The 26,712-nt window shown below is 39.4% G+C and overlaps 2 protein-coding genes across 5 annotated transcripts in view; one reads left to right on the forward strand and one right to left on the reverse strand.

Annotated features, from left to right (window-relative positions):
• LOC145997230 (uncharacterized) overlaps window positions 1-17,386 on the reverse strand; it is a 102,300-nt gene extending 84,914 nt beyond the window's left edge. For 2 of the 3 annotated variants that reach the window (XM_083134024.1, XM_083134022.1), the window contains exons 1-3: window positions 17,296-17,386; window positions 7,765-7,917; window positions 290-464 (exon numbers count right to left, since the gene is read on the reverse strand). In XM_083134024.1, the coding sequence (XP_082990150.1) occupies window positions 290-420 (131 nt within the window). In that variant the 5' untranslated portion in view covers window positions 421-464; window positions 7,765-7,917; window positions 17,296-17,386. Of the gene's footprint in view, window positions 1-289; window positions 465-7,764; window positions 7,918-13,205; window positions 13,351-17,295 lie in introns of those variants that run through there. The other variant, XM_083134023.1, reaches the window with a different exon arrangement.
• The window catches only part of LOC145997231 (innexin inx3-like), a 68,115-nt gene continuing 56,975 nt past the window's right edge, over window positions 15,573-26,712 (forward strand). Inside the window, exon 1 of one of the 2 annotated variants that reach the window (XM_083134028.1) lies at window positions 15,573-15,618. Coding sequence is in view for 1 of the 2 variants with exons in the window: in XM_083134025.1 (XP_082990151.1) it covers window positions 16,679-16,730 (52 nt within the window). In the remaining variant the exon portion in view is untranslated. Of the gene's footprint in view, window positions 15,619-16,594; window positions 16,731-26,712 lie in introns of those variants that run through there. The other variant, XM_083134025.1, reaches the window with a different exon arrangement.

A 26,712-nucleotide genomic window follows, 5' to 3' on the forward strand; every position in this document is an offset into this window, starting at 1 on the left:
TACATATGTGTCTTGCTCACTAGACCTGGTTCAGATTCTAGCAGTATTGAAAGGAGAGCCTGCACACAAACACAGTATTCAAATGAAAAATAATATTTAATAATATTTGCCTTGTACGGTGACAACCTGACTAAATTTGTAAGAACACTGTTCATCAACCATCTAATTGCAATGATCAGAATGTAAGAATGTAATAAGTGCAATAACATATACATGAGGAAGAGATCAAAGAAGTACATACTAAAAATTGCATTGTGAAATTTCAAATACATTTAGCAATGCAACTCACCTTATATTCAAATGAACAGCTTCATTTTGAATTGATTCAGGCAATTTAGAAAGCTCTGCCATTAGCTCCTTTTTCAAACTCTCAAATGTCTCCAATATTTCCACATCTGTAAGTTTCTGGTAATCATCCATTTTTGTTCACAATTTACAGTTGTATCTTCAATGCATCCAAATATCTGTCAAGAACAAAGAAATAACTGCATAAAATTAAAAATGCATTTAAGTATTATTCATACAACATTTTCTTATTAGTCTCATTTCAGTTAATCAGAGGGTTTAACCCTTAACAACCAAGTTTTGAATGAGCAGTGCAGAAAAAAGAAATAAGAAAAAAAAAACGAAATTACTTACTTTAGCCAGTTGTTCTCTTTTCTCAAAGAATTTGGACCTTGGGTGAATGCAAACTTGTACCATTTAGTTAAAATAACTATCTGCGTATCTGGATGCCTCGCACTTGAGGTCTTGCCATCATTGGTAGAGACATTCGTATTGTGTTGTGAAATAATTTACTTATCACTAGAGCCCAGATTTATAAGCGAAATGCATATTCTTTTCCAGACTTCTAATGGTAAGAAGAAAGGTTGTACTTCATATTACATACCTTGATGAGCTATTTAACTAAAGTTGAAAGTGCTTATTTCTGCAGGAAATGGTTATGCTTGCTTATTTTATGATTTTGGTTTAAAATAGCATATTTTACTCAAATCTGTCATATATCAATCCTATTTCAATCACACTACGACATTGGGATGACGAGATCAATGCTTCTAAATAGCCATGCGAGAGAAACGGCATCCTAGAAAAGATACAGTGCATCCATAATCATTTTTCCAAATTACCTGATATTATAACACAGTTGAAAGCTCGAAATAATACATTGCAACATTCGCTTTCTCTTATTGATGAAATTTCAGTAACGTTGTCTTCAGAAACTCACGGTGTTGGTAAAATTGTGTCTGACAAGCTGAGTCAGAAATTACTTAAAAATCCCGGTTACAAAACACTGTGCCAAATTTACAAAAAGATTTCTGGTGAAGAAACAGACATTGAAGATGAATTCACCCACGAAGAACTGTGGTGTTTTTCACATGCGCCTGTGATGTCATGCTACGTGGAAAGAACATTTTCACTGTACAAATCATTCTTCACTGACAGACGCAGGAGCTTCACACAAGAAAATCTCAGGATGACATACCTTCCTTACATACTCCTTACATACTTTAACAGCTTTGAATAAGGTAAGAGATCTAATAAACAAATATTTTTTCAGATTTTCCTGTATTTGTTTATGCTTATTTTGGTGTTTATTTTTTAAATTTTTTGTGCTTATTAACTTGCTTATCTTCCTGTTTGATTGTGCTTATAAATCTGGGCTCTACTTATCACTCACTGTCTACGAGTGGGTAGGATTCAACACAATAAGATTTTTATTTGTGTGAATAAGTCTGTAATGTGAGTGAATCGGCATTAAAGTATTGGTCATTTTAATGTAAACATCATTGAATTTTACTAGGAATGACATGTTCAATTCAGTGTCTGCTTGCTTTCACTTCTGAAGGAATGCAGATCATTTTAACCCATTCACCTTCAAATTTTCGGAATTGAAATTTGCTCTGGAACCTCATTTAAATGGTCGCTGCTAGCCATTTTTGAACTCTTTTTAATATATACATTTACTGAAATATATAAATATACTGTTTCCGTTGATGTAAAAATGTATTTATGAAGTAAAATAGCAAAAAATGTTTTTATTTCATCTTCATTCACATTAAACCATTTTGTCACACTGTTCGTATGAAGCTGCATCGCATAAATTCTTGCTTGCTTAACTGTTTGTTTCTTTCATGAAAACGTCAAAGAGAGGGTCCATGAATTCCAATAATATGTCAAGTTCACTGAGACCGGTATCTTGAAATTTCTGCCAGCTCTCATGGCGAAGTGGTTACACATCATGCTACAATGCCAGGGGTCCCAGGTGTGAATCTGGCCTGGGCATGGATGTTTGTGAGTGTCCATTCATTAATTTCATCATATTATTACTCATTCCCATCTCTGCATTTAGCCAAAAGTGGCACAAAAGTAAAATAAAACAAATCAAATCATGCAAAACCCCACTATCAGCTATAAAGTATATTTTGGGCACATTATTTGAGAATGTCCACTTCCAGTCACTTACATATTTTGACATCTGTTCGCATTTTGCAGCACTGTTTCTGTCCGGTCTTCTATTTCATGTGTATGTTCAGAATGCAAATTTTTATCATCACTTTTCTTTTCATTTCCTTCATCACTTTCAGAAAAAGAATTGATGCCTAGCAACAAAAGAAGACTTCAGAGTCATTCCATGCGAAATCAACACAAATATGTGCAATTTTCAACAAAACCATTTCCAATTTTCATGAAATTTGGTGAACAGAAAACTATGCATGGAACTCAGTAACTGAAAAATTTTTGAGTCTAATGCATCTTGTAATTGTCAAATTATTTAAGGTCAAAGTTTGAACAAATTGCACTTTCTGAGTTCATTTTGCTGTCCTAAATGTGATTTAACTCTGTTCCTATGTAGCCTAGGAAGCTCAAATGAAGTTTATTGTGTAGAGAATGGAAGAAGCTTTCAAATCATATGTAACAAGCCTACCATTGGATAAGAATAAAATATTGTCTCATGACCTTGACTTTGATCTTGAAAATCTCAAAACATGTCATCCCCAAAAATTGCGAAAAAAAAATATTTGGCACACCATGCTATACTCTAAAACATATGAAAAATCAAGCTGGGACTGCGATGGGATCAGATGATACAAAATAATATGTAAAACTATGCGAGTTATAAAAGCTAGTAGGGTGAGTCAAAAGTCCCTTAACACGCCCTATAAACGTAACGGAGTTATGCTGGGTAAAATTGATTATAATAGAAACATGTTGGCCCCAGGGGGAACCATAGTTGTGGATGTCAAACGGAGGTCCGCCATATTGTTGGCTGCTATACTGAATTCAACTCAAGCATTTTCAATGGAAAGGTGGTGATGTAATATATCAAATAAGGCTAGAAGTTCATGAGAAATGCAGTGACGAAGGTTTCTCCAACGTATCTTTAACCGGAAAGAAAGTAATGTATACATATTCTTCTTTCTGAAAGAAAGCATTAGAATGCCTCTAACGTGTTAGGAATGCATTGAGATCACACTGGCATCTAGGGAGAGCAGTTTACATTCCATTGCACACGATTTTAATGAGCCACATTCGCCAAAAAATTGAATATTGTGAATGTTTCACCTTGTAATCAATACCTGGTGGAGGCTCATAGTGGTTCGGATCCCACTTTAAACTGTAGGTCCAGTCCCGATTAGCCTTACTGTGAAAAAAGTGGACTTAAAACACCAACCGAAAAAACAACAAAGAAGAACATAGTGAATGGTGTCTCAAACAATTGCAATGTGTTGCTTTCTTTGAAATGAAAAGTCCTTCACAGTGACGAGGATAATTTTATGTTCACATTGAAATTAATGAGAATAATATGCAATACATGTGACCTGATATTCTACATTATACAGATCCCAACCAAATTCCTGGTGCTGGTAATGGTATGGTATGGTGCATGTAGAACGGGATTGGTTGGTTCATTTTCAACGAGGGATTCTTAAATGGTGAAGTCTACTTGGATTTGTTAAGTCATCATGTTCTTTATTCTTGCTTATGGAATATGGTACTTTTCCAGCATTTTTCAAAAGAACAGTGATATGGTCCAAGTATTAAGCATATGACTACAAGGTTTGGTCTTCACGTCTAGAAGAAGAGAAACCATACACAGAGACATATTGTGTATAATCTTTCTGTATCATGATTCATTGTACATGAATATTCCAGACATAAGTCCAGTTTCAATTAAATATGTTGTTTGTTCACCGTCTGGTTTTTATCTTGTGCAACTTACACTAACGTGCATTACCATATCCTTCACTCGAATCTATCAATTTGGACAGTATTTGAAGGATTCTAATCATATCCTCAGAATGACTTTATGACTTTATCGGCATGTGATAGTGACAAGTAAGATTGCATGTGGCAAATCAACAAGATGGTGTCAGGTAACATTTAAGTTTGCTAATTTTATTCATGCTTAAGCAAAAGCAAGTTTCAGTTACACATCGTAAATTTCATACATTTGAGTAATTTCTATCAGTTACTGTAATTTGAAGCTTCAATAGAATGGCTCTCAACATTACATTCAGGGAATATGTTGAAGAAAATGAAGATATAGATAATTTTTTCATGCATTTGGATCAACTCTGCCTCACCCAGAATGTGGCAAATTAAAGAAAAGCTGCAGTTTACAGAGAGGTTCAAGTTTCAAAAATGCATTCAATCTCAAGGAGAATCAGTTACTCAATTCGGAGTGAGAATCAAACAACAAGCAGCCAAATGTGTGTACGAGCAGTATTTAGATGAGGCACTTGTTGAACAATTCCTCGATGGTGTACAGTCAGGCAGTACTTGAAAAAGATTATTATCTGAAAGTCATCTTCCGTTTGCTAAATGTCAACAGATTGCTTTGAATCGTGAGTTATTAGAACGAGAAGTTAAATTATTCTCGATTGACTGATTGATTTGCTTTGTTTTACTTTGCTTTCTGTGCCACTTTTGGCTAATTTGCGAAGATGGCGATGAGTGATGACATGATGAAATTGATGAATACACACTCACAAACATCCATGCCCATGCTGGGATTCGAACCCGGGACCCCTAAATTATTCTCGAATAAGTACAATGCAGATTATGTGACTTTTGCCACCAACTCAAGAAATTTGACGCGGATCAATGCAGACCGTCACACAGGCCCTTTGACGAGTTCACACTTTGGCGAAATCAGACAGAACAGCAACTCTCAACCTCAGAAATCAACAGATACCAGGCAAAATTCTCACTTCGAGTGAGACAACTGCACCAAGAATCACCTACAAGATCTTTGTCCGGCAAGAAACACAACTTGCAGCTACTGTAAACGACAAGGCCATTGGAATATACGATGTAGAGCTGTTAATAGAACGTCCAATTCAACCTCACACAACACAACTTGCAATAATGGTTTAGATCATGACTTGCCTACGCTCAGCTTCAACCATTTCAACACTGATACTCTCAGTCATCATTCCACACTAGTTACTTCTACTCAACATGTTTTGGAGCAGCAATTCAGTATAGATAGCGTCATTATAAATCTCCAAATCAATAAATGTACTGTTAAATGTGAAGTTGATACTGCTTCTGCTGTTACCAAAAGTTTCCACACTATGTTAAATATAATTCCAGCCTATGATTATGAGGTGTAAACAAAGGATACGTACGTGTTACAGCACAAGCATCTGTCAAACTACACTTCGAGAATAGGGCTTATACTTTACCTGTTTTTCTCTGTCAGGAGAAACTTTTATATCAATTGATTGATTGTACATGGTTGGACATTATTCAACCTTCTTGGAGAAGATTATTGGTTACCGCTAGCGTTCTTTCAACTAGCACCTTCAATTTTACAGGAGGATTTAGGCATGCACATTGGTATTATTTATAAAAAGTGACTGGCAACAGTGATCACATTGCACCTGCACAGTAACATCAATTAGTCCATTGGTGACCCAACAATCATATTTTCGCTGTCAATTGTTGATTATCTTGTGAGTTAGAGTGTGTTAAAATTGCTGCGTGATTACACAATTCCACCAGTTGAGACGTACATCTGTGATTCGATTTCTTAACGTAAAAGGTCATAATGCTGCTGAAATTCACCGAGAACTGTCTGAAGTGTAGGGTCCGAGTTGTAATGAGTGAAGGAAAAGTATGGCAAATGAGAAAAAGTTCAAGCAAAACTAAGATGTGCAAAACAAAACCAATGACATGGAATTTTGCACTCAAAAGCTCTTCTTATCCATGACAACCCTAGACCACACACTGTTGCACTCACTATCCAGACGATTGAGATATTCGAATGGGAACTTTTTGATCACTCCTCGTATAATCAGGACCTTGTACCTAGTGACTATCGTTTCTTTCAGAACCTCAAGATATGACTTGCGCCTCAACGATTTGAAGAAACTCAAGTGTTGAAAATGGCAATGTTAGATTGGCTGAACTCCCAGGTGGTGAACTTCTATACAGAGGGTGTAAAAAGTTTGTTCTGCGGTAACAAAGGTGCTCGGCAAATGATAGTGAATATGATGAGAAATGAAGTAGATATGTACGTGTTTCTAACAACTAAAGCAGTGTTACTACACTTCTTTTCTCGTTTCATATAATCAATCAGCCCTATCTTTTGAAATGTGCCTTGTACATTGAAGACCACAAAACATAATTGTTCCTTTTCCATCTCCAGCTCTTTCATCAGAACAGTCAGATAGCACATATGCTCACTTCATTAACACCATTGCCAACCTACAACAGCAGAGAGTTTTAAGGAGAAGACAACGAATACAGCAAAGTGAAGTCTTGACATGCAATCCTTACAAGCAAGAACTAGCGGCAAAATAGAAACTGGGTGTAGAGAAGAAAATGAAAACACAGAAGAGACGAAATGAACAAGACATGCAGGATGTTGGAATGATGAAACAAGGAAACACATCACGCACTTCTACAATGGCAGCAAAGGAGGAAAAGATTACATACCACCTATGAAGAACACACAAAACAGCTGCACTTCATTTTCGATCAGAAAAAAACAACAGAATTCATAACTTGTAGCAATCATTCAATGAAGAATGGGGTGAAATGTTTCTCTAGCAATGGTTGGGTGTACGTCCGATGTGCACATGAGGAAAACATTTTGTACTTTATTTGTGAACATTGCAAGAACATGCTAAACTGTAGGTAAGTGCCTTGCTACTGCATTTAGGTTACCGGTATAATTACTTTATGTTTTCGACTCATTTATAAGCTAACACATAGCCTGTCCAGTACTGGATGATAATTTTGTTTTTCTTGAAATGTTACTCTTTTTTCCTTTCTTTTTTTTCCAATCTTATTTGTACTTTCGTTTCCATTTTTCCACAATCATTCCCTGTTCTTAATAAAGGATCTTGAAGTACAAAACTTTTCAACTTATATTCCACCCACTCATTTTCTAATTACTGTCAATGAACTTAAGGTGTCTGGTACTCCACGACTTTCATCTATATAAAATATAGAAAATGAAGTTAAAAACAATGTTTGATTGATTTAGCTTATTTTACTTCACTTTTCTGTTACTTTTGGCTAATTGCGAAGATGGTGATGAGTGATGACATGATGAATGGACATTGACAAACACCCATGCCCAGGCTGTGATTCGAACCGTGAACCCCTGGCATCGTAGCTAACCACTCCACCAAAGGGACAGGCTTAAAAACATAAAAATAAGTAAAAGAACTAAAAATGTAAAAGAACTAACATAAACCCACAAAATATCTCTCAAAAATAAAACAATTAATATATGACAGAAGTACTTACTAAATATTAAAATGGTCTGCGACCTCTCGCATCCATAGAGCTAATGCAACATCTCCCAGTCATGTTGAAACATGAGGAACAGGCACCAGTCAGGAAGACCATCACTAGGACAGGCAACTTATGCTGAAACTTCTGCATCAGTTAAACATTCACCTGCAAAATACCTTCATTATCAAAACATACAAATTTTGATTTACACACCCAAGATTAAAAAGACATGGCTCAAGATTAACATTTACAACCAATTAAGTCTAATTTTATTCTGAGGACTGAACCACATGATACTATTTCTATGTTGACATGATTTATTGTTATTGTGCTTTATGGTACAGCATACCTCTTCAGGCAGGCCCAGTCATTACATATCACTTGTGAACATAAAAATCACATTTCTTAACTGATGAGAAGGATACATGCATTGTGGCATTTGAAAGTTGGTAGTACATTGGTATCTTATCCTCAGCGGAAGAGAACCAGGATATTTTCCACCTGTTCAAGCAGCCCTGGTGCCCACAAAGCATCATATAAAAGTGGGTACCTGGAGAAAACTCTGGTGAGTGAAGGTAGCCAGGGGCATGCTGCTGATCACATCACCCCCACCTTCAGACATGATCAAGAGAGTGTGGGGCCCTAACTCCACATCCCCTATATGCCTTCATGGCATGGTATAAAGTACAGGGGAGCACTGTACTTCTTTTACCACTTAAGACATTTGGTTACCAATGACTTGAGTCATAATGGCACGGAGAAATTATACGAAAATTTTATTTTAAACAATTCCTACACATAACAATGGATTTATTTTTTATTTTCAGATGAATGAACACTTTACCATATTGTAGAGACAAGAAACTTTTATTTCTGGAGAAGCAACCATTCTTTGAACAACTGGAAAGATAACCCACATGTGATAATATGAGTTTATATTTACTTGTAGATACAGTGAATCATATTAGATACCTCATGAAATTACCTGACTAGTTTTTTCCTCGACAGAAGGACTGCCCAGTCAAGTCTGGTTCAAGCAAGATGGAACAACAGTATGGATTTTAATAATCTGGACTAAATTAACTGTTGCCATATCAGGTTTTGGGCTTTGGTCAAGGGACGCTCGCAGGTTCAAGTCTCCTGGGAGAAGTATATCAACTTCTCTCCTGAGATTTCGGCCAGTGCATGGGACCAGTGGCCACCCCCCATGATGAGGAAATTGGGGAGCTACGAATGAGTAACATAACTCGGTCATGGAAACCTACAACAACGACTGGGTTCGTCATGTTGACCACATATCACTCTGCAACTGGTTGGACCATCTTGCACCTTAATAGGCTGGAGTCAGGCAGACAGTTTGTAGGTAAGACCTGACCCTCATGGGCATTGCACCATGTATTATGTATAAATAAATAGAGTGGACACTCTGATTCATTATGTTGCCACTATGCATGGCACTAACATTGTTTTTCTTTTTTTTTTCTTTTTTGTTAAAATTTGCAAATATATTATAAAATGACAAATCAATATCTCTTAGTTTCAAGGCAGAGTACATGTAACTGATATTACCTTAGGTAACAGCAAAATATGAAGAATTTCAGAAGTTGTTCAAATAAAAAAACAAAATAACTAACAATACTTTAACTAACAATGTTGTCATAGAGTAGATATTGCAGACTTACATTTCTTCTGCGAAGCTAAGCAGGAGGCTGTTTAAGCTACCCTAAAGACGTAACAAGAGGAGATGGTGTAAAGCAGAATAATCCAAGCCAAGAGAGAGGGAAGGGTTTGGAGCTAAGAAGGCTGGTATTATGCTTGTTTAGGGGCCCCTGTTACTGTTCAGGTTTGCCTGTTTTACCCCACCTGAAATATGGCCAATGTTTCTCTGAAGGGACTAGATTTATGAATGCATTATAACCTGTCGTCCTTGTGCTATGATTATAACATAGTCCCAAACAGGAATCCTGACTACTATAACCATTTAAAGGTATCAGCTCATGTGGAGAAAGAGTGAACATGATTTTCTTGCAGCTTCCTTCGCAGCATTGAAGCCAGGTGTTCTAGGTTAGAATGCTGATTGTAGTTCAAGACTTCTTGCTTCTTGTATTTTACCGATTCCTCATATATCCTTGTCGTCATAAGTAACTTAGAATGGCAGAAAACATATGCAAAATAACCACTTATAAATTGTGTATACTTGCACACAAGAGGTTTCAGAAATATGTTCATCTCCAAAGTTAAGGCTTGATTTAGTATATATATTTGAAAATTCCTAAAAAACACGACAACCCTAGTGTTGCAAATGGGTGACCCACCTACTGGGCCACAGCTGGACCTCCTCTGGGGCAGCCTCAATGTCATCAACATCAATGCACAAAGCATCCTTGCCCATCTCCAAGAAGTCTAAAACATTGGTCAAATAAACAAACACGTGCATGCTCTGCTTGGATCGGAAACGTGGCTGAAGGAGAGCATTTTGAGTGAGTTGGTGCACCTTCCAGGTTTTTGTCTATTCAGTAGAGATAAAATCAGGAAGAGGGGCGGGGAGTGGCAATTTATCTACGCGAGGACATTCCTGTGAAAATCCTTTCAGAATTGCCTGGCGACTATGAGCGATCTTTCGAATATGTAATTATGGAAACCACCGTCTGTCAACAGAAACTCCTCCTTGCCGTAGTCTATCGACCACCTAGCACTCACCTTGAAAACTTCAAAAATTATCCCGCAACCTTTCTACCGAAATATTTGCATGCAATTGTTTTGGGAGACATGAATGTCGACCTTTGTACCAACAGAGATGAGGCTATGCAATTCGCGATACGTTCTCAGCCTTAAATCTCACAATCTGTCACCTAAATCGAACCCACCACATGAACACTTCAGACTCCTGGCTTGATGTCATCCTGGTCTCGGACGAAAATCATGTAACGAGCCACAGCCAAATTCCATTACCTGGGATTTCCTATAACGATGTAATTCACGTACCATATAACCTCCGCATTCCAAAATTTAAGCCCAAGAAAGTATCTTACAGGGACATTAAGAACGTAGATGACACCTGCCTGAACAAAGACTCTGACCTCATTCCGTGGCATGAAATTAGCACCCTACGCACAGTGGACGAGCAAGTTCATCTGTTACAATGCATTTATTCGATAAAGATACGAGTCTCACGCTCCCCACTCCCCTTGCCTGACTGACGACATATGTTGGCTTATGGTCATGCGGAACAGAGCTTGCACCACAGAAATGACATGAGGAACGGTGACCTAGCACACCCAGCTTGGAAAATTATAGAACCCTGAGAAAATGCTGCAATCAGGCATGATGAAATCGCAATAAAACAAAAGGAACTTGGGCCAAATCTTGCATCTGTCCCTATACTGGGCAACATCAATCCAATCTTTTCCATCCTTACCAATTTCTGTTAGGTCCATCTCAACATTACCCCTCCCCACCCAATCTTCCTCTTCCCTTCCTACAGGTCTCTTACCATCCACTGGCCAAATTAAATGACTTAATAAGGGATATGATGTGAAGGTACTACTCCCTACAGGGAAAGAATTTCTTCCATTTTTTAAACAACATGGGATCTGACTGTGTGCCATGACAAAGGCTTCTTTGCATCCATGAATATATCACATAACACCGAGGACTGGAGACTTTTTATTGATTCCTCCAAGTTCTTTCTTAACCCTTTCGAGGTGGAGGCTCCAGATGACAAAAGTGGCCGAAGGATGGATGACGAATATTTCGGCAAATACATATCTTCGTAATAAATGTTAAATAAACAGGAAACCAAGTAAAAAAAAAACAAAAAAAACATGGAATCTTTTTGTCTTTAACCTCCAAGCATCCACCTCACATCTGCCCTCATCGCCAGGTAGACTCTGACGTCATTGTCATGTCGCCAGGCTGATTGTTATACTGTCGTATTCGCCTTTATATAATTTCGACAATCAGCGACCACTGGCAGGTTCCCCTGATCGATGGGCACCTTTCTGATGACGTTTCTGCAGCCACTTGTGATGAAAATTTTCCTTGATTATGAGTTTTTCCTTTTTTTAAAATTTACTATTTGTATTATCGTTTATTTGCCTTTATATAACTTGGGGCAATCAGCGACGGTTTGCCCATAATGATGGGCGCTAGGAGATGGGCTTCATTTTGAGTTCTTCCATTTTTTTTTAATAAATTTTACTATTTGTATTATTATATTTGCCTTTATATTAATTGGACAATCACCGAATAGTGGCAGTTTGCCCGGGTTGCATTTCTGATGATGTCTCTGCAGCCAGTTGTGATGGAAATTTCCCTTGATTTTGAGCTTTCTTCTTCTTCTTTTAAAAACTTACTATTTGTATTATCGTTTTGATACTTTGTATTTGCCTTTATCTAACTTGTGGGCAATCAGCGACTAGTGGCGGTTTGCCCAGATCGATGGACGGTAGCGAATGGGAGCTACCCAAATTTTGAAAAAAATAAAAATTTTAAAAAAACAAAAATTTAGAAATTTGTCTCTCCGTTGCATCCGAAAATAGGTACACATCACCATGTTTACCTTACAGAATGAAAGGTTTGGAAATTCTGAATAAAACGAGTCCTAATTTGCATGTTTCGTGTTATTACAACGGTTTCAACAAAACATTTTCCAAAATGTTACATTTTGCTTCAAATGATTTCCATGCAGGACGAATATTTTGTCATCCACCTCGAAAGGGTTAAGCAGTTTTGCTGCATAATGGTAATGTTCTAACTTCAATTTCTATTGTCCATGTAGTTGACGTTAAGAAAACTTGTGAAAACATGCAAGAAATTTTTCAGTGATGGTGAGAGAACTGCATGGAATACATTTCAACAAGTGTCTCATAGTTTTCTGGAGAACAGGAGAGCAATGAACTTTGAACAACTTGTGGAGAATCTTCTGACATCATACCAGAAGACTGATTGGGAATTCATAGTATTACTTAATTGCTTTTTTTTCTTAGTGCTTTGCTGTTAGTGGTTCTTACTGTTCAAGGGATTTATTTCAGTAAAGAAAGGGTACTTGATCCTATACAACAGAAAAACATTCTTGTCGAGGATTCAGTAACCCTTTACTTCAACGCTGCCCGTAGGATTTGTATGTGTGGTGGGGGAATTGTTTAAAGTAGAGGAAATATAACCCCCAGGCATAGGGTAGAAAGTTGAAGCATAGAGTTATGATTTCCACCAGTTAAGAGTATTGTCATAAAGCATCACCAGTACTAAGTTAATTTGCATAGATGTTCAATCTGTCTTTCCTGCTATAATTTCAAAATTTGAATTGTATTAATTCTTCCCAAATATCTCGGGGGAAGGGGGAGGGCAAGTGACCCCTTGCCTCCATTTGCGGGTGCTCTTAATATATTTATCGGTAAATATTTACTATCACACAAACAGATTTCTTCATTTTTAAAGAAGAAACTACTTACGGTAATAAGTTCCTGTAGCATTGTCTAACATCTGGAATGTGTTTTCTGTCATGTGGGAATGTATCATAGTGGAAATTCATGTTTTTGTTGAAAATTAATTCTCCGTCGCACAATAGCCTTTGGCACGTACACCTACGTAGATCATCGCGCGTCGTGCTTGTGTTTTGTCGATGTTCATGCAGTGTTTCCAACCAAAAATACAAACATACTTAAAATCCGTTCAACCATTCATGATAGCCCCAAGAAACAATACGTAGTTACACGAATTTTAACTATCTTTGCCTAACCTAACCTGACATAATGAGTTTTGGGGCTATCGTCCATGGTTCAACGGATTTTAACTATGTTTGTGTTTTTTGGGTTAAGAAGGTTGGAAACACTGCATACCCAATGGGTAAAAATTTACTATTCCTCAAACACATGTAACTTCTTTGTTTTATCATTTTCAACATTCGTACTTGCATATCTGCTTCGCGGAACATTCTTTAAGGTGTATTCGTGTTTTTTTTCATGAAAGCAATTTCAATTTTTCACATTACGAGTACTTCTTTCTTTTCGTTTTCTGGTAACACTTTACTATACGTGAGACAGATTTCTTCAAATTTACATGAGAAAGTACTTACGCAAATCATTTGCTGTAGCGTTGTTGATGTTCGGGAATGTAGTTTTGATCCATTTTAATGCGAATGCATGTGGTTTTCTATGAAAATCTCTTTCCGACGTGCTATTGCTGCTGCTGCCATTTGCTTTCTGCATGAGAATACAATGTTCCGTCTGTTAGATACGTAAACACTGTAGTTAGTGTTTCAACACACACCGTGTTTTCGCTATAAGATGATGTGTCGTGAAGTTGTTGCCGGGTGTGGAAGATGCCGTGGAATTTGTAATTCAACACGGAATCTTGAAAAAAGAAGTGGAATGCAGGACGTGGAAAGTTAAAATTAAAAGAATTCCGTGTATTTTCTTCAATCGAGAAAAACCTATGTTGTCCGTATATGCTAAATTGAACGAAAGGAGTGCTAATGGAACCAAACCTAACAGGCCTAACCTAACCTAGTAGGCATACCTCGTCCCAGTGATGGTTCGTGGGGATATCGTGAATTTTGGGCTAACGTCAATGGTTTTTGCCGTGGATGGTTTTTGGGGCTAACGTCAATGGTTTAATAATTACTCTTTACGTCAAAAATTGAAACGTGAAGCATTTTTAATGTTTTTTTTTAAATTTAGGTATTTTTCGGTGAACAAGTTTGCAACACTGCATGCACACTCCAAATCGACAAAACACTGGCACAACATGTGATCAACGGTAAGCTATCGCCATATTGTGTGTGGAAATAAGTAACAACATGGTAAAAATTTACTATAGTTCGAACACCTATAATTTCTGTCTGAACTATAGTAAATTAGGACAATGATTTCTAAAATTCTACAATAATTAGTCGGTAACGATAGTATAAGCCGGAGACGGATTTCTTAAAATTTACAGGAGAAAAGACGAGAAAGTACTTATGGAATTGTGTTCTTGAGGACTTTCTGAAGCCGGGAAAAATGTTTTTTTAGAATCGTGCAACATATTTTGCCTGTAAAAAAGGTATTTTTCATCAATCATGCATCTCCGTTGTACGATAGCTCGTGCCGCCATTACCGTCGACTTCGTGAATCAAATGTTCCGTGTGTTCAGTTATGTAACCCCCTCACAGTGTAGCAACCATGCGAAAGTTTGACGAGATGACGTGTGAGCTGGTTTTTTTTTTCCAATGTAAGGTAAGACTCTAGTTTACGTCCTTTTCATAAGGAATACGTGTCATATATCATTGGAAAGCTTATTTTATAAGGAATTCAACAACGTAAATCCCAAAGCGAGCAAAAATTTCCTGAAGGGGTAAACAATGTACGGATATACGCAATTGAACGTACTGAGGAATTTTTTAGATGATGAAGCACATATTTAGGGGTGAAATGAGTGCTAATGGAACCTAACCTAACAGGCCTAACCTAACCTCGTAGGCATACCTCAACCCCGTGAATGGATAGTGGGGCTATCGTGAACAGAAAGTGTAAAAAGAAAAAGGTACTTACCCGAAGAGATGCCGGGTGCCACACCACGATCGCGCACCGCGAATGCAAAGAAGCAATCACCATGCAGATAAGGACGTAAAGTAGAGTCTAGCCTCAATTTTCGCTTAAAAACCTTTTGTGAATAGTTTGTGTGGCATTTATCGGTTCATAAGTTTTGAAACACTGCACATCAGCTGACGATACTGCATATCAGCTGACGATAGACAAACATGAGTCAAAATTTGCCCGCCGAATTAGCAACGACCAATAAATGATTATAATGTTAAAAATAACGCTTTTTCATCGAGAAAAAAAGTGATCCCCAGCTTGAAAAATCTTCCGCTATGCATATGAGGTAAGTAGCAATGATTTTTATTTGAAAACAAACGAGTTTAATGTGTCTCCGGCTTATACTACTGTTACCAATTAGGGTAGTTTTGTGCTAGGAGAAATCATAGAACAATCGGAACCGTTACCTACCGAAAGTAGTTTCTTCTGAAAAAATTAAGAAATCTATCTGAACTATAGTAAATTTGTACCGAAATTTCTTCCATAAACAAACTGTATTTGTTGGATTTTGAGGGCGATAGATATCGAATGTTTACAAATCTGAGGATATGAACAACTCAACGCCATTAATACACTTAAAGCATCTGTAATAAAAACATATTTGTGTAATTGCTATGGATAGCGTACGTGAGAGCTCTACATATTGCATAGCTTTCTGTAGTAAAATTAGAAGTATCAGATGGTAGACAGAATTGTTTGTTTATGTTTTGGGTAAATTTCTCGTATCGGACAAACGGCTGAAATTTGCTAGTTCATTTAATTTGAATATTCGTACTTACGTATTCTGCATTGAGAAACATTGCTGAAGGTGGCATTTCGCTTATTTCACGGAAATAAGCTCTATTTGTGACATATCGAGTAAGTTTTCTTCGTTTCTTTTTTCCTTCGGTAACACGCAAAATGGCGGTCAAAGTTTCACTACCGTACTCGGCATGCAGTGTTTCCATCCCACTGCACCTAAAAATACCTACGTAAGCCCACACACCATTGACGCATAGCCCCACGAACCATTCATACATAGCCCCACGAACCATTTTCGGTAAGGTTAGGTTAGGTAGGGTCACTATAGGTTACAATAGTTAAAAATTGGTTTCAAAAAAAATATGCGTAGCCCCACACACCATTCTCGCATAGCCCCACGAACCATTGACACATAGCCCCACAAACCATTTGCGGAAACGTACCTTCTTCAGTTACAAAAACACGTGTTTGGAAACACTGACTGGGATTACGTCATCACACACAGGCTACATCCACCTGGAAGTGAATGGATGCAAGAGCTTTCGTGCATCGGTCACACATTTATATCGAAAAATAGGTGATTTACAGGCAAAATTCAATGAACGATGCGAGAAAACACTTCCCCGAACTTCCACAAGTCTAAAGAAACTGCATTCGGTAAGTAATTTCTCCTGTACATTTGAAGAAATCCGTTTGACCGATACGAGAAATTTACCATGTTTTGTTTATGAATGAAATAAGCACAGCCTACACCTTGGTGGTTTTTAGATTCATCTGAATACATAATAATGTGGCCGCGGTGGCTCAGTCGGTAACGCGTCTGACTACCATGCTAAAAGTCCCGGGTTCGATCCCCGGCCGGTTCAAATCCGGGAACTTTTCTAACGGTGGAAGCGGCCCCGGCGCCCACCCAGCGTCGAATAACATGGGTACCTGTGAGAAACCCTGGGGGGTAAAGGCGGTCAGGGGCGTGATGCTGATCACATCACCCCCACTCACGACCGGATCAAGAAAGTGTGGGGCGTTACCCCCACACCCCCTATATGCCTTCATGGCGTGGTGCTAAGCACAGGGGAGCACTTTACCTTTTTTTTTTTACATAATAATGCGAGATGGCTACATCTCCTTTATACATGACATGTCGTCCTAGGTCCGTGAAATGAATGATACATTGTGTATGTAAAGGTCTATCTATATCTAGTTGAAAAATCACATTACTTACCATTGCTACTTCATTGAATCGGAAACAATGTCACAGATTAATAAGATCGCTTACTCCTTTGTAATCTGTGCGTATACCAAACCGACGGCCGTTTCCTTCCTTCCTTCTTCTTTGTGTGGCACACACCGCCTATGAGCGATTTCTTGCCAGGGGTCCTATTTGGTTTGTTATGAGAAAGTTTGTTTACATTCCAAATGTCTGTTTGTTTATGTTACAATGTTGTTCTTTCGTGCAAAGCTGTACAGTATCCACATGACATCAGACCGCGGATCGTAGAGTAGAGTCGAAAGGGACATCGGAAATGGAATACCCACACGGTGTAACTGTTTCTATAGTGTATTGCGATGTTGTTGTCGAATTGGGCATTGTAAGAACAAATGGGTGATTGATTGGATAACTTCTCCACACGGACAGGAAGTTGCAGGCACGATATATGAACTGGGATGTATAACGACGTGACCTGTACGCATTCGCATGGTAAACACTAAAACTGCACGGGGTAGGTTAATGTGTTGAAACCAAGGACGTTTATTGCCGACTTGTGCATGCCATCTATATGTAGTGGTATTGAGGAGTTGCTGGGTACACCAATCGTTCCATTGTTGTTCTATTTTGATTTTTACCCGTGGGAGGAGGTCAGTGTACGGCAGGCGCATCGGGGTAACAGTTTCTTTCGTTCTTGCTTGTTTGGCCATTACATCAACGCGATCTTGATATTTATTGAGGTCACTGTGGGCACGAATATATGTGAAGGTCGCTGACAGACCCTGCTGTTGAAGTTCTAACATGATTCGGAGAATAAGATAAGGAAATACCGTTAATTTATATGCTGCCCGACCTGTTCGTGCTAACGTTTGAAGTACGCTCAATGCGTCCGTAAGAATTAACGAATGATCGATTCGGAACTGCAGGGCGAATTGTAATGCTTTATAGATAGCATAACATTCCGCCGAGAAGATCGACATATCGGATGGGAGGGAAAATTGTCGGGTGATGTTATGAGATGGTACGTAAAAAGCACATCCCACACCGTCTGCAGATTTCGATCCGTCAGTATAAATAAAGGTTGATGTGGGCCACAAGTCTCTATAATTTTCATGTCGGCCATGATCTGCATAGTGTATCTCTACTCGGGGTTCTGTGGGAATATTCAGTTGATATACAAGCGGGTCCGGATGGGTAAAAGTTTGTTGGTAAGCGTCAGGGTCAATATTATAACATTGTAAGAAAAAAAAACGTTTAGTGGGGGGAGGGGGGGTCGGGAGGCCAAACCATTGTCGTTGAATCGCAAATATTTTATTAAACGGATGAGCGTGTCGCGCCCACGATTTAAACAAATATTGCACAGTGAGTTTGATACGTCTATGTGACAAAGAAGATTCATTGCTTTCTAAATATACACTAACATTGGGACTAGACGGCATGAGTCCTAGACAGGTACGTAAGGCTCGTCGTTGTAATACGTCGATAGACGTAAGAAGTTTTGGATTGGCTCCACCATAAGCTGGTGCTGCATAATCAAATAATGCTCGAAAACAATTTTTATAAAATAATAGCATTGTATGGGGGTGTCCTCCCCACTTGGTCGTGGAAATACAGCGGAGTAAATTAACAATTTTTAGACCCTTTTCCTTGAGATACTGTAGATGCCTTGTCCAATTCAGTTTCCTATCAAAATATACACCCAGGTATTTGACATTGTCGACTACTGGAATGTGCTGTATTTCTGTGATATTGTTAGGGTAACTGCTCATTTTTCTCGAGTTAAAAATTATGATTTTGGATTTCGGAATGGAAATAGTGAGTCCTAAGGTATCTAAGTGATCTGTAAGAATTGAAACTGTTTTCTTTAGAGCGAGTAAGCCTTGCGTGGCGTCAGGGGTGCATTTACAGCAGCACAAATCGTCGGCATATTGTAACAATTTAAAGCCGTGCATATTTAGGTGATGTATTTGGTGGGTATAGATATTAAAGAGTAGGGGGCTAAGGGGCGAACCCTGAGGGATTCCCGTGCGAGCTATACGGGGGCCTTCCAACCTATCTTCAAACCAGAATTGTAAATTCCGTTCGTGATATAAATTCCAGATGATGGTCCCTACTATGGGGTGTATGTTTAGTTGTACCATCATTTTATATAAGATCGGGATGTGAACTGCATCATAAGCATGTTCTATGTCAGTGAAGAGGCCAAAGCAATAATCATGAGTAATCTGGCTATTTTGGATTTCAACTGTTAGGGTAGCTATGGCATCTTGGCTTCCATGTTGCATGCGGAAACCCATTTGTGTTGGCGAAAAGAATTTATTCTTTTCCAACGCCCAATTAATGCGATGTTGAAATGTTCGTTCGAAAAGTTTGGCAACTACTGGTATTAATACTATTGGTCGGTATGACTTTGCCTCCGCGGGAGGTTTTTGAGGTTTTAATATGGGGAGAACTATGTGGTGACGCCACTCGATAGGGATTCGTCCTGTGCGATAGACGGTATTGAATATGTGAGCAAGTAATTGTATACCTTGCTGTGGCAGATGTTTTAACATGTCATAGGTGAGACCGTCATATCCCGGGGAAGTGTTCGGCACGATTTCTAAGATTTGTTGTATTTCGGTAGCAGTAACTGCCGGGAAATCGGCAGTGAAATCGAAATTCTGTGCAAAGGATTTAGCCGCTCGTGCGCATACAGAGGGTGGCGTGAGTATGTTCATGAATTCTGTTTCCCACTTTCTATCGAGATTTTTCCGTTGTGGGTGGGCCGGGTTCCTAATAGAATGAAATTTATTCCATATGGAGCTGAGGCTATCTGTGCAATCTAGGGAATTACAAAATGATTGCCACGCTTCTCTTTTCGCGTTTAAATATATTTTCTTCGCCTTAGCTTGCAGTCGCCTAAGTTCGATTTTCTTCCCCGGCGAGGGGTTTCGTTCGTATCGTTTTAATTGATTTTTTTTTTGGCTTTTTATTAAATCACAGTCTCGGGTCCACCAACTAAGGGATGGAAATTTAATTGGGCTACGATATTGGCTTCGATGGGCACTATTGTCTATTGCAATGGTAATCATACTGAGGAAACGTTGATATGTTATTTTTCCATCAGTGTGGGGAGTTGTTTGATCATAAATGCTTTTAAATTGTGTTGTAAAAGCGTCCCATTTAATGGAAGCTTTGGTCCAACGTTTCACCGGGACCGACTCCCTATTTTCACGCAACAAGTATGTGGAAAACGATCTACGGGCTATAATTAAAATGGGGGAATGATCACTGCCACGGAGATCTTGTTCCTTTACCCAATGAAACCTATTGTACAATCGGGAGGAAGTAATTGTGAGGTCAATGCAAGAGGGGCGGTTGCTATTTAATGGGTAATGAGTAGGGCTGCCATCGTTTAAAAGTATAAACCGGTTGTGTGTGATCCATGCATCTAGATTTTTTCCCAAACGGTCTGCGTACGGATGTCCCCAAGAGGGGTGATGGCCATTAAAATCTCCGAGGATGAGGTAGGGGCCCGGAGCAAGGGTTATGATCTCTTGTAACTCGTGAAAACTGATTCTCTGTGAGTTGTTGGAGGAGGGAATGTATAAGGAAATTATAACTATATATTGGTCATTAATGTTGACTCTGAGAGCCACGAGCTCTAATTGGAAGGTCTGAACGAGGGAAAGGGTATGTGGAATTGGTATTTCGGTATGGGAAAGGGTTTCATGCACATAGATAACCGTACCACGCTGATGCGTAGGGTTGCCGTACCTGTGATAATGAGCAAGTCTATATTTCTCGTGCTGCGTTCCCTTAACCTCCTGCAAGCAAAGAATAAGCGGGTGGTGTTCTGCAATTAGATCTAATAATTCGAGTTTCCGTGCGGAGAAGCTATTTACATTCCATTGTAAGATGGTACCCATTTCCGATATTACCTTAAGCGTTGTCTTCGAGTAACGTCAAAAGTTTGTCTGTCAAAGATTGAATGTGTTGGATGAGGCGAATTCGATGAGCGTTGTCCCGTATGTGTCTAACCGTTTCCCACATGCTGGGAATCATTTCTAAAAGAGCCTGGTACACCTCACTGTGTTCGGTAGGGCGGTCAGGAATGTGCGATTGCGGATGATTATTCCTCTTGTTCGGGTGCACAGATGATTGACGATGGAAATTCTTAGAATGGGAAGGAGTGTTATTTATCGGGTAGGCGTTGTTTCCTATAGGTTGGGATTTCGCTTCCTCTGGATCAGTAAGGGTCGATGAACTAGCCGCGGACTCTATTGCGACGTCATCGTCTTCCCATCGCGGACGGCGATGTGTTTCTTTCCTCGGAGAAGGGCGAATTTTGTATTTCTTAGTGTTTTGTGATTGAGAAGTAGTCTTAAAGGATGGCACCTTAAAGCGATACGAATCCAATGATGTTTGAGAATCCTTATTTTCAGGAAAGTCTCTGTCAGATTGATTTCGTAGCGGGGAAAACATATTGGCATATGTCCGATTTGAGGAGTGCCATGTGTGATTAGGAAAGAAAGGTTTTGTGCGGGAGGTCTGCAAGTCAGGGAATGCCGCTTTTGTCACTCGGGGTCGATAAACATCATCGCGAGTGGGGGTGGGGATGAAGATGCCTTGCAGCTTGAGTTTCGCCTCCCGATATGATAAATTGTTTTCAGCCATGCTGGTTTGGACAGCTGATTCCAACCGCCAGCTCGCACAGTTGCGGTCTAAGGCTGAATGTGGTAGCTTGCAATTGATGCAACTCAAAGTACTGTCACAGTCCTCTGGGTGGGAGTCCAATCCACACTTAGCACACTTGGATTTTGATTTACAAACTAAATTGAAGTGGCCGTATCGGAAACATTTGGAGCATTGTTGGACTGATCGTATACGCGGTCGAACCTCAAATATTTCACTGTTAATGAGAACTTTCTCCGGCAAACTATTACCGCGAAATGTGATGCAAAATAGTTTAGTGGGAACTAACTGGAAAGATCCATCCTCTTTCCACAGTTTTTTGTTCATGCGTTTGGCCGAAAGGGCCGGGATAGGACTCTCGAAACCATCGAGGACGTCCTGTTCTGACACGTCATGAGCTATTCCGAATATGAGTCCTTCCCGTTGAATTAACGATAATGGAATTCTCGTTTTGACTCCCATATCATGATGCATTGCACTACGCGTGAGAAACTCATTAGCAGCTTTAGCGGTGGGGAAAGTCACCCGGACGCGATTACGACCGCATTGTTCCACTAACTGTACTCGGACTGCTTTCTTACGGAGATAGTTACCAACACTTCCAGCGGCAAGCAATTTCTCGTTTGTGTCTATACCGTCAAATAGGACTATGTAGGGACCCGGCATATCCGTGCCATACCAATATGTAGGTGGAATCTGGGGGGACTCATGAATTGTATCACTTCTGGAGATTTTATCGGGGGGAACATCGTCCACTTCTTCGCGAGTACGTTTATTAGAACCTTTCTCAGCGTCCATGTCGGATTGGGGGTCCGGAGTATGATTCCCGGCCATGGTATAACGGGCCTATTTCACGGTCCCGTATATTTAATTCGATACACAATCACAAGATCACTTCACAACACTATCACTAGTTCACAAATAATTTCCCGTACAGGAAAAGGATACAGAGACAGCTCGAACAGTTATACGGTGGTAGTTACTCAGGACCTCTTTAACTACAGGTCTTGATCCTATCACTTCCTATCGCGAACCTCCGACGGCCGTTTCGAAACGTAAAGCGTTGTCATAGCAACCTCTCCGCCAATCATATCTTACTCTTGGCAGTGACAGTTGAATGCGTCTCAGCGCAATGATCCGCTCACCCCACCCTTCCATTCCTGCTTTTATTTTCTGCTAATAATTCGGGACATATCTCGTAAGCATGGGCGTCCGGAAGGGGGGCAAGGGGGGCCGTGGCCCCCCCTGGAAAATGAAAGTCAACCAAAAATTATGTATTTCACACATATAATTTCATTTTAGCCACAGAAATGTGTGTTACTTATTGCATGAACACCATAAATTCAAATTTAAGCAATGTTTTTTTTAGGGAACAACGCTATTTTGGGGGAAAATGTGCCTCGTTTGCCCCCCCTGGAAAAATACCTTTCTTGCCCCTCCCTGGAAAAAATCCTGCGGACGTCCATGCTCGTAAGGTAGTATTAATTATTTTATTTAAGTGCATAAAAATGTTCTACAAGGATAAATACCATTGTTCAGTTAATGCATGTTACGTTTGAATGATTTCTACATCTAAGTTACGAGATACAGGGTGCTCGGAAATTCCCCTTACAAACTCCTAGGGCTAGTAGAGGGGAATGAGCAGTGATGTGCCGTAGACTATAAGTTTACGTCTACATGCGTTATCTACACGTAATCTACGCGTAGATTACATTGGGTTGTAGTTTTACATAGACTACGTAGACAATCTAAAGTGCATTAAAATTAATTTTCAATGCTTTCATGAAAGGAAAGTGACATTTTCAACTATATTGGTTCCTAACGAAATGAAAAGAATCCTATTTACAAAAAAATTCTCTTCTCTTCTATCATCAATTATGGAAGAAGATAAATAGTATGCAAAAAACAACAACAGATGGCAGTCATGAGACAAGAGTGGTCTTTTTCCCATAAAACACTAGAATATTTCCTATATTAGGTTTCTTTCTAGATGAGAAATTGTTCGAATTTAGAAGAAAGAGTATGAAAAGTTATCTTCACACATCAGCAACTGATACGCAGTATAATTTTATTTTAATTCCATGGCGCCCTTTGTTAAGTTATCACCTTTCGGCATGTTGTTCACATAGATTACCTAATCTACGTGTATAAAATAGTTTACGTGTAGAATGTAGACTATCGTTGTTTACGCGTAGACGCACATCACTGGGAATGAGTAGACAATATTTGGAATAGGAACCCATGTCCGGAAACGTTCCGTTTCCGTGCTACAACCATGACAATGTGTTGGATATGCCTGTGCTGGTATGCAACTTCGTAGGCAGTACATGACGTCAGAAGATCACCTGATGGCACGTGACGTCTTCCCTGCCGCGGTATCAAACCAGGCTAACGGGTGCCGCATACTTGATCTTCCTACAGGAAGTATTGGCCCTGTTCTTGGATGCTGTGCCATTGAACGTCCGTCAGGAACTGTGGTTTCAGCACGATGGCGCACATCCTCACTTTACACGTGACGTTCGGAGACATCTTAACCGAAGATTCGGACAAAGATGGATAGGCCGAGGTGATCCAACCGCGTGGCCCCCACGATCGCCGGATTTAACACCATTGGACTATTTCTTGTGGGGTCGTATGAAGAGTATGGTGTACGAGACTCATGTAGAGACAGAGGAAGAACTGCTGGCAAGAGTACTGGTCGCTGCACAAGAAACTAACGGGACATCGGTGTATTGGAGCGAGTGTACCGGAAAATGATTCGTCGGTATAATGTGTGCAACGACGTTGGGGGTCGTCACATCGAGCCACTGTTGTCGTTGAGCAGTGCCGTATGCCAAAAACCAGTGCATAGGACAGAAACAAATTGTTGCGTTCCACTGTCGACGCAAGTGTTATTGTGATCAATGAATAGTACGTTTATTTGTTGTTCCCTTGGCATTGTTACCAAATAAATTTGTTTGTATTATGTACTGTCACACATCATTCAATTCTGTACCTTACGTAACACCTCATTTAACATGTTGTAATAAATGATTACACTTTAGGTCATCAGGTGCTCTTCGGAAGTCATGTACTGCCTACCAGGTTGCATACCAACACAGGCACATCCGACACATTGTCATGGTTGTAGCACGGAAACGGAACGTTTCCGGACATGGGTTGCTATTGTAAATATTGTCTACTCATTCCCCTTTACTAGCCCTAGGAGTTTGTAAGAGGAATTTCCGAGCACCCTGTATACAGAATTAGTAGCCCAGAAGCACAACATAGGAAAATAATTTCAAGTTCCTGAAATTCCAGCACGTAAATCATTCCGTTGTGCATGAAAAATGGTCCGTGTATTATCTGTGCTAATAAGTATTTTTATTTCGTATTCTCCCGATTATGCGTTGCTTTTCTTACATTTTGGGCAAATCGCGATTGTATCTTGTGTAAACTCTACAGCGATTACTTTGTTCGTATTTAGATCAATGCGTTCTACCACCTCCCTCGTCGTTGTTTGTTATTTAGCGTCGCATTTTTTCGATTTTAGGCTAATCGCGACGATTCTATGAAAAATTGATGACAAAGAAAGTTCTAACATGGATTCGAACCCAGGACACCTGCATTAACTGAACAATGGTATTTATCCTTTTAGAACATTTTTATGCACTTAAATAAAATAAATACTACGACGTTACGAGATATGTCCGAATTATTAGCAGAAAATAAAAGCAGGAATGGAAGGGTGGGGTGAGACGATCATTGCGCCACCCAAAGTGTTGTAAAGGGCGCTGGGGCCATGATGCAACATTTCCCAAATTGTCTCTTTCTCTTCATAACAATTGCTGCACAGTTTAACGTGGGTGGCAATCTGCAGGATACAGACCACTTAATATCAGCAACTGTTTCTGGTGCCGTCACTGAATGTCTAGTGTTATAGAGGGATCGGTTGTAATTTTCTCCCTTGTGCACCATATTCAATCGCAAGATGTAGACACTTCTGATTTACCAACGTAGAAATTCCATTCATCTGTCTATGGCCTCATAAAACGAAAGATAAATGCATTCACTTTTTCTGCAATTGATATCAGTGGAGTACCCTGAGAGGGGGGAGATTTGATGCTGAAAATGTCAGGGAAACAAAAGACAGGATTCGAAGGTTTTGTCTCAGGAAATAAGATAAAACATAAAACATATTATTAAAAGCTACTAACGGAACATTAGCGCTATTCATCTAAGGAAACCATTACAAATCGGCTGGGGGCTTGTAGGTATGAAATATACTGGAATAAAAGATATATACATATAATCAGTACTTGTTTTCCAAACTTAAAATGTGATTCAATATATTAACGGGACTTTCATCACACAGTTTTTTTTCTTTTCTTAGGCAATGTCTGCTCCCACGTTCTTTTTCTGCTAAATTCTCAAAAGAAGAAGAAGAGGCCAGGCCAATCAAGTCATGCGTAACAAAATGAGGGCGTGTACGAGATGCAACTAGACTCAACGAGAGAACACGTTATTCAAGATGGCGAAGTTAGGGCATAGAAAAGTTATGTTAGGTTAGGTTAGGTTTTCTAACTTTTCTATGGTTAGGGTCGACGTCGTAATGAGCTCTCTCTCTCTCTGTCTCTCTCTCTCTTTCTCTCTCTCTCTCTGTTATGCGTAGAACGTGGGCCAGTGGTCTCTCGTGCGAAGACCCAACATTTTAACCATGGCAAACACCAATAGTTTACCAGAATTTTCGATCTATTGAGTGTAAGTTCGTACTTT

Source organism: Lepisma saccharinum, chromosome 13 (assembly GCF_977018435.1).
Source record: "Lepisma saccharinum chromosome 13, izLepSacc3.1, whole genome shotgun sequence".
NCBI lineage: Eukaryota > Metazoa > Arthropoda > Insecta > Zygentoma > Lepismatidae > Lepisma > Lepisma saccharinum.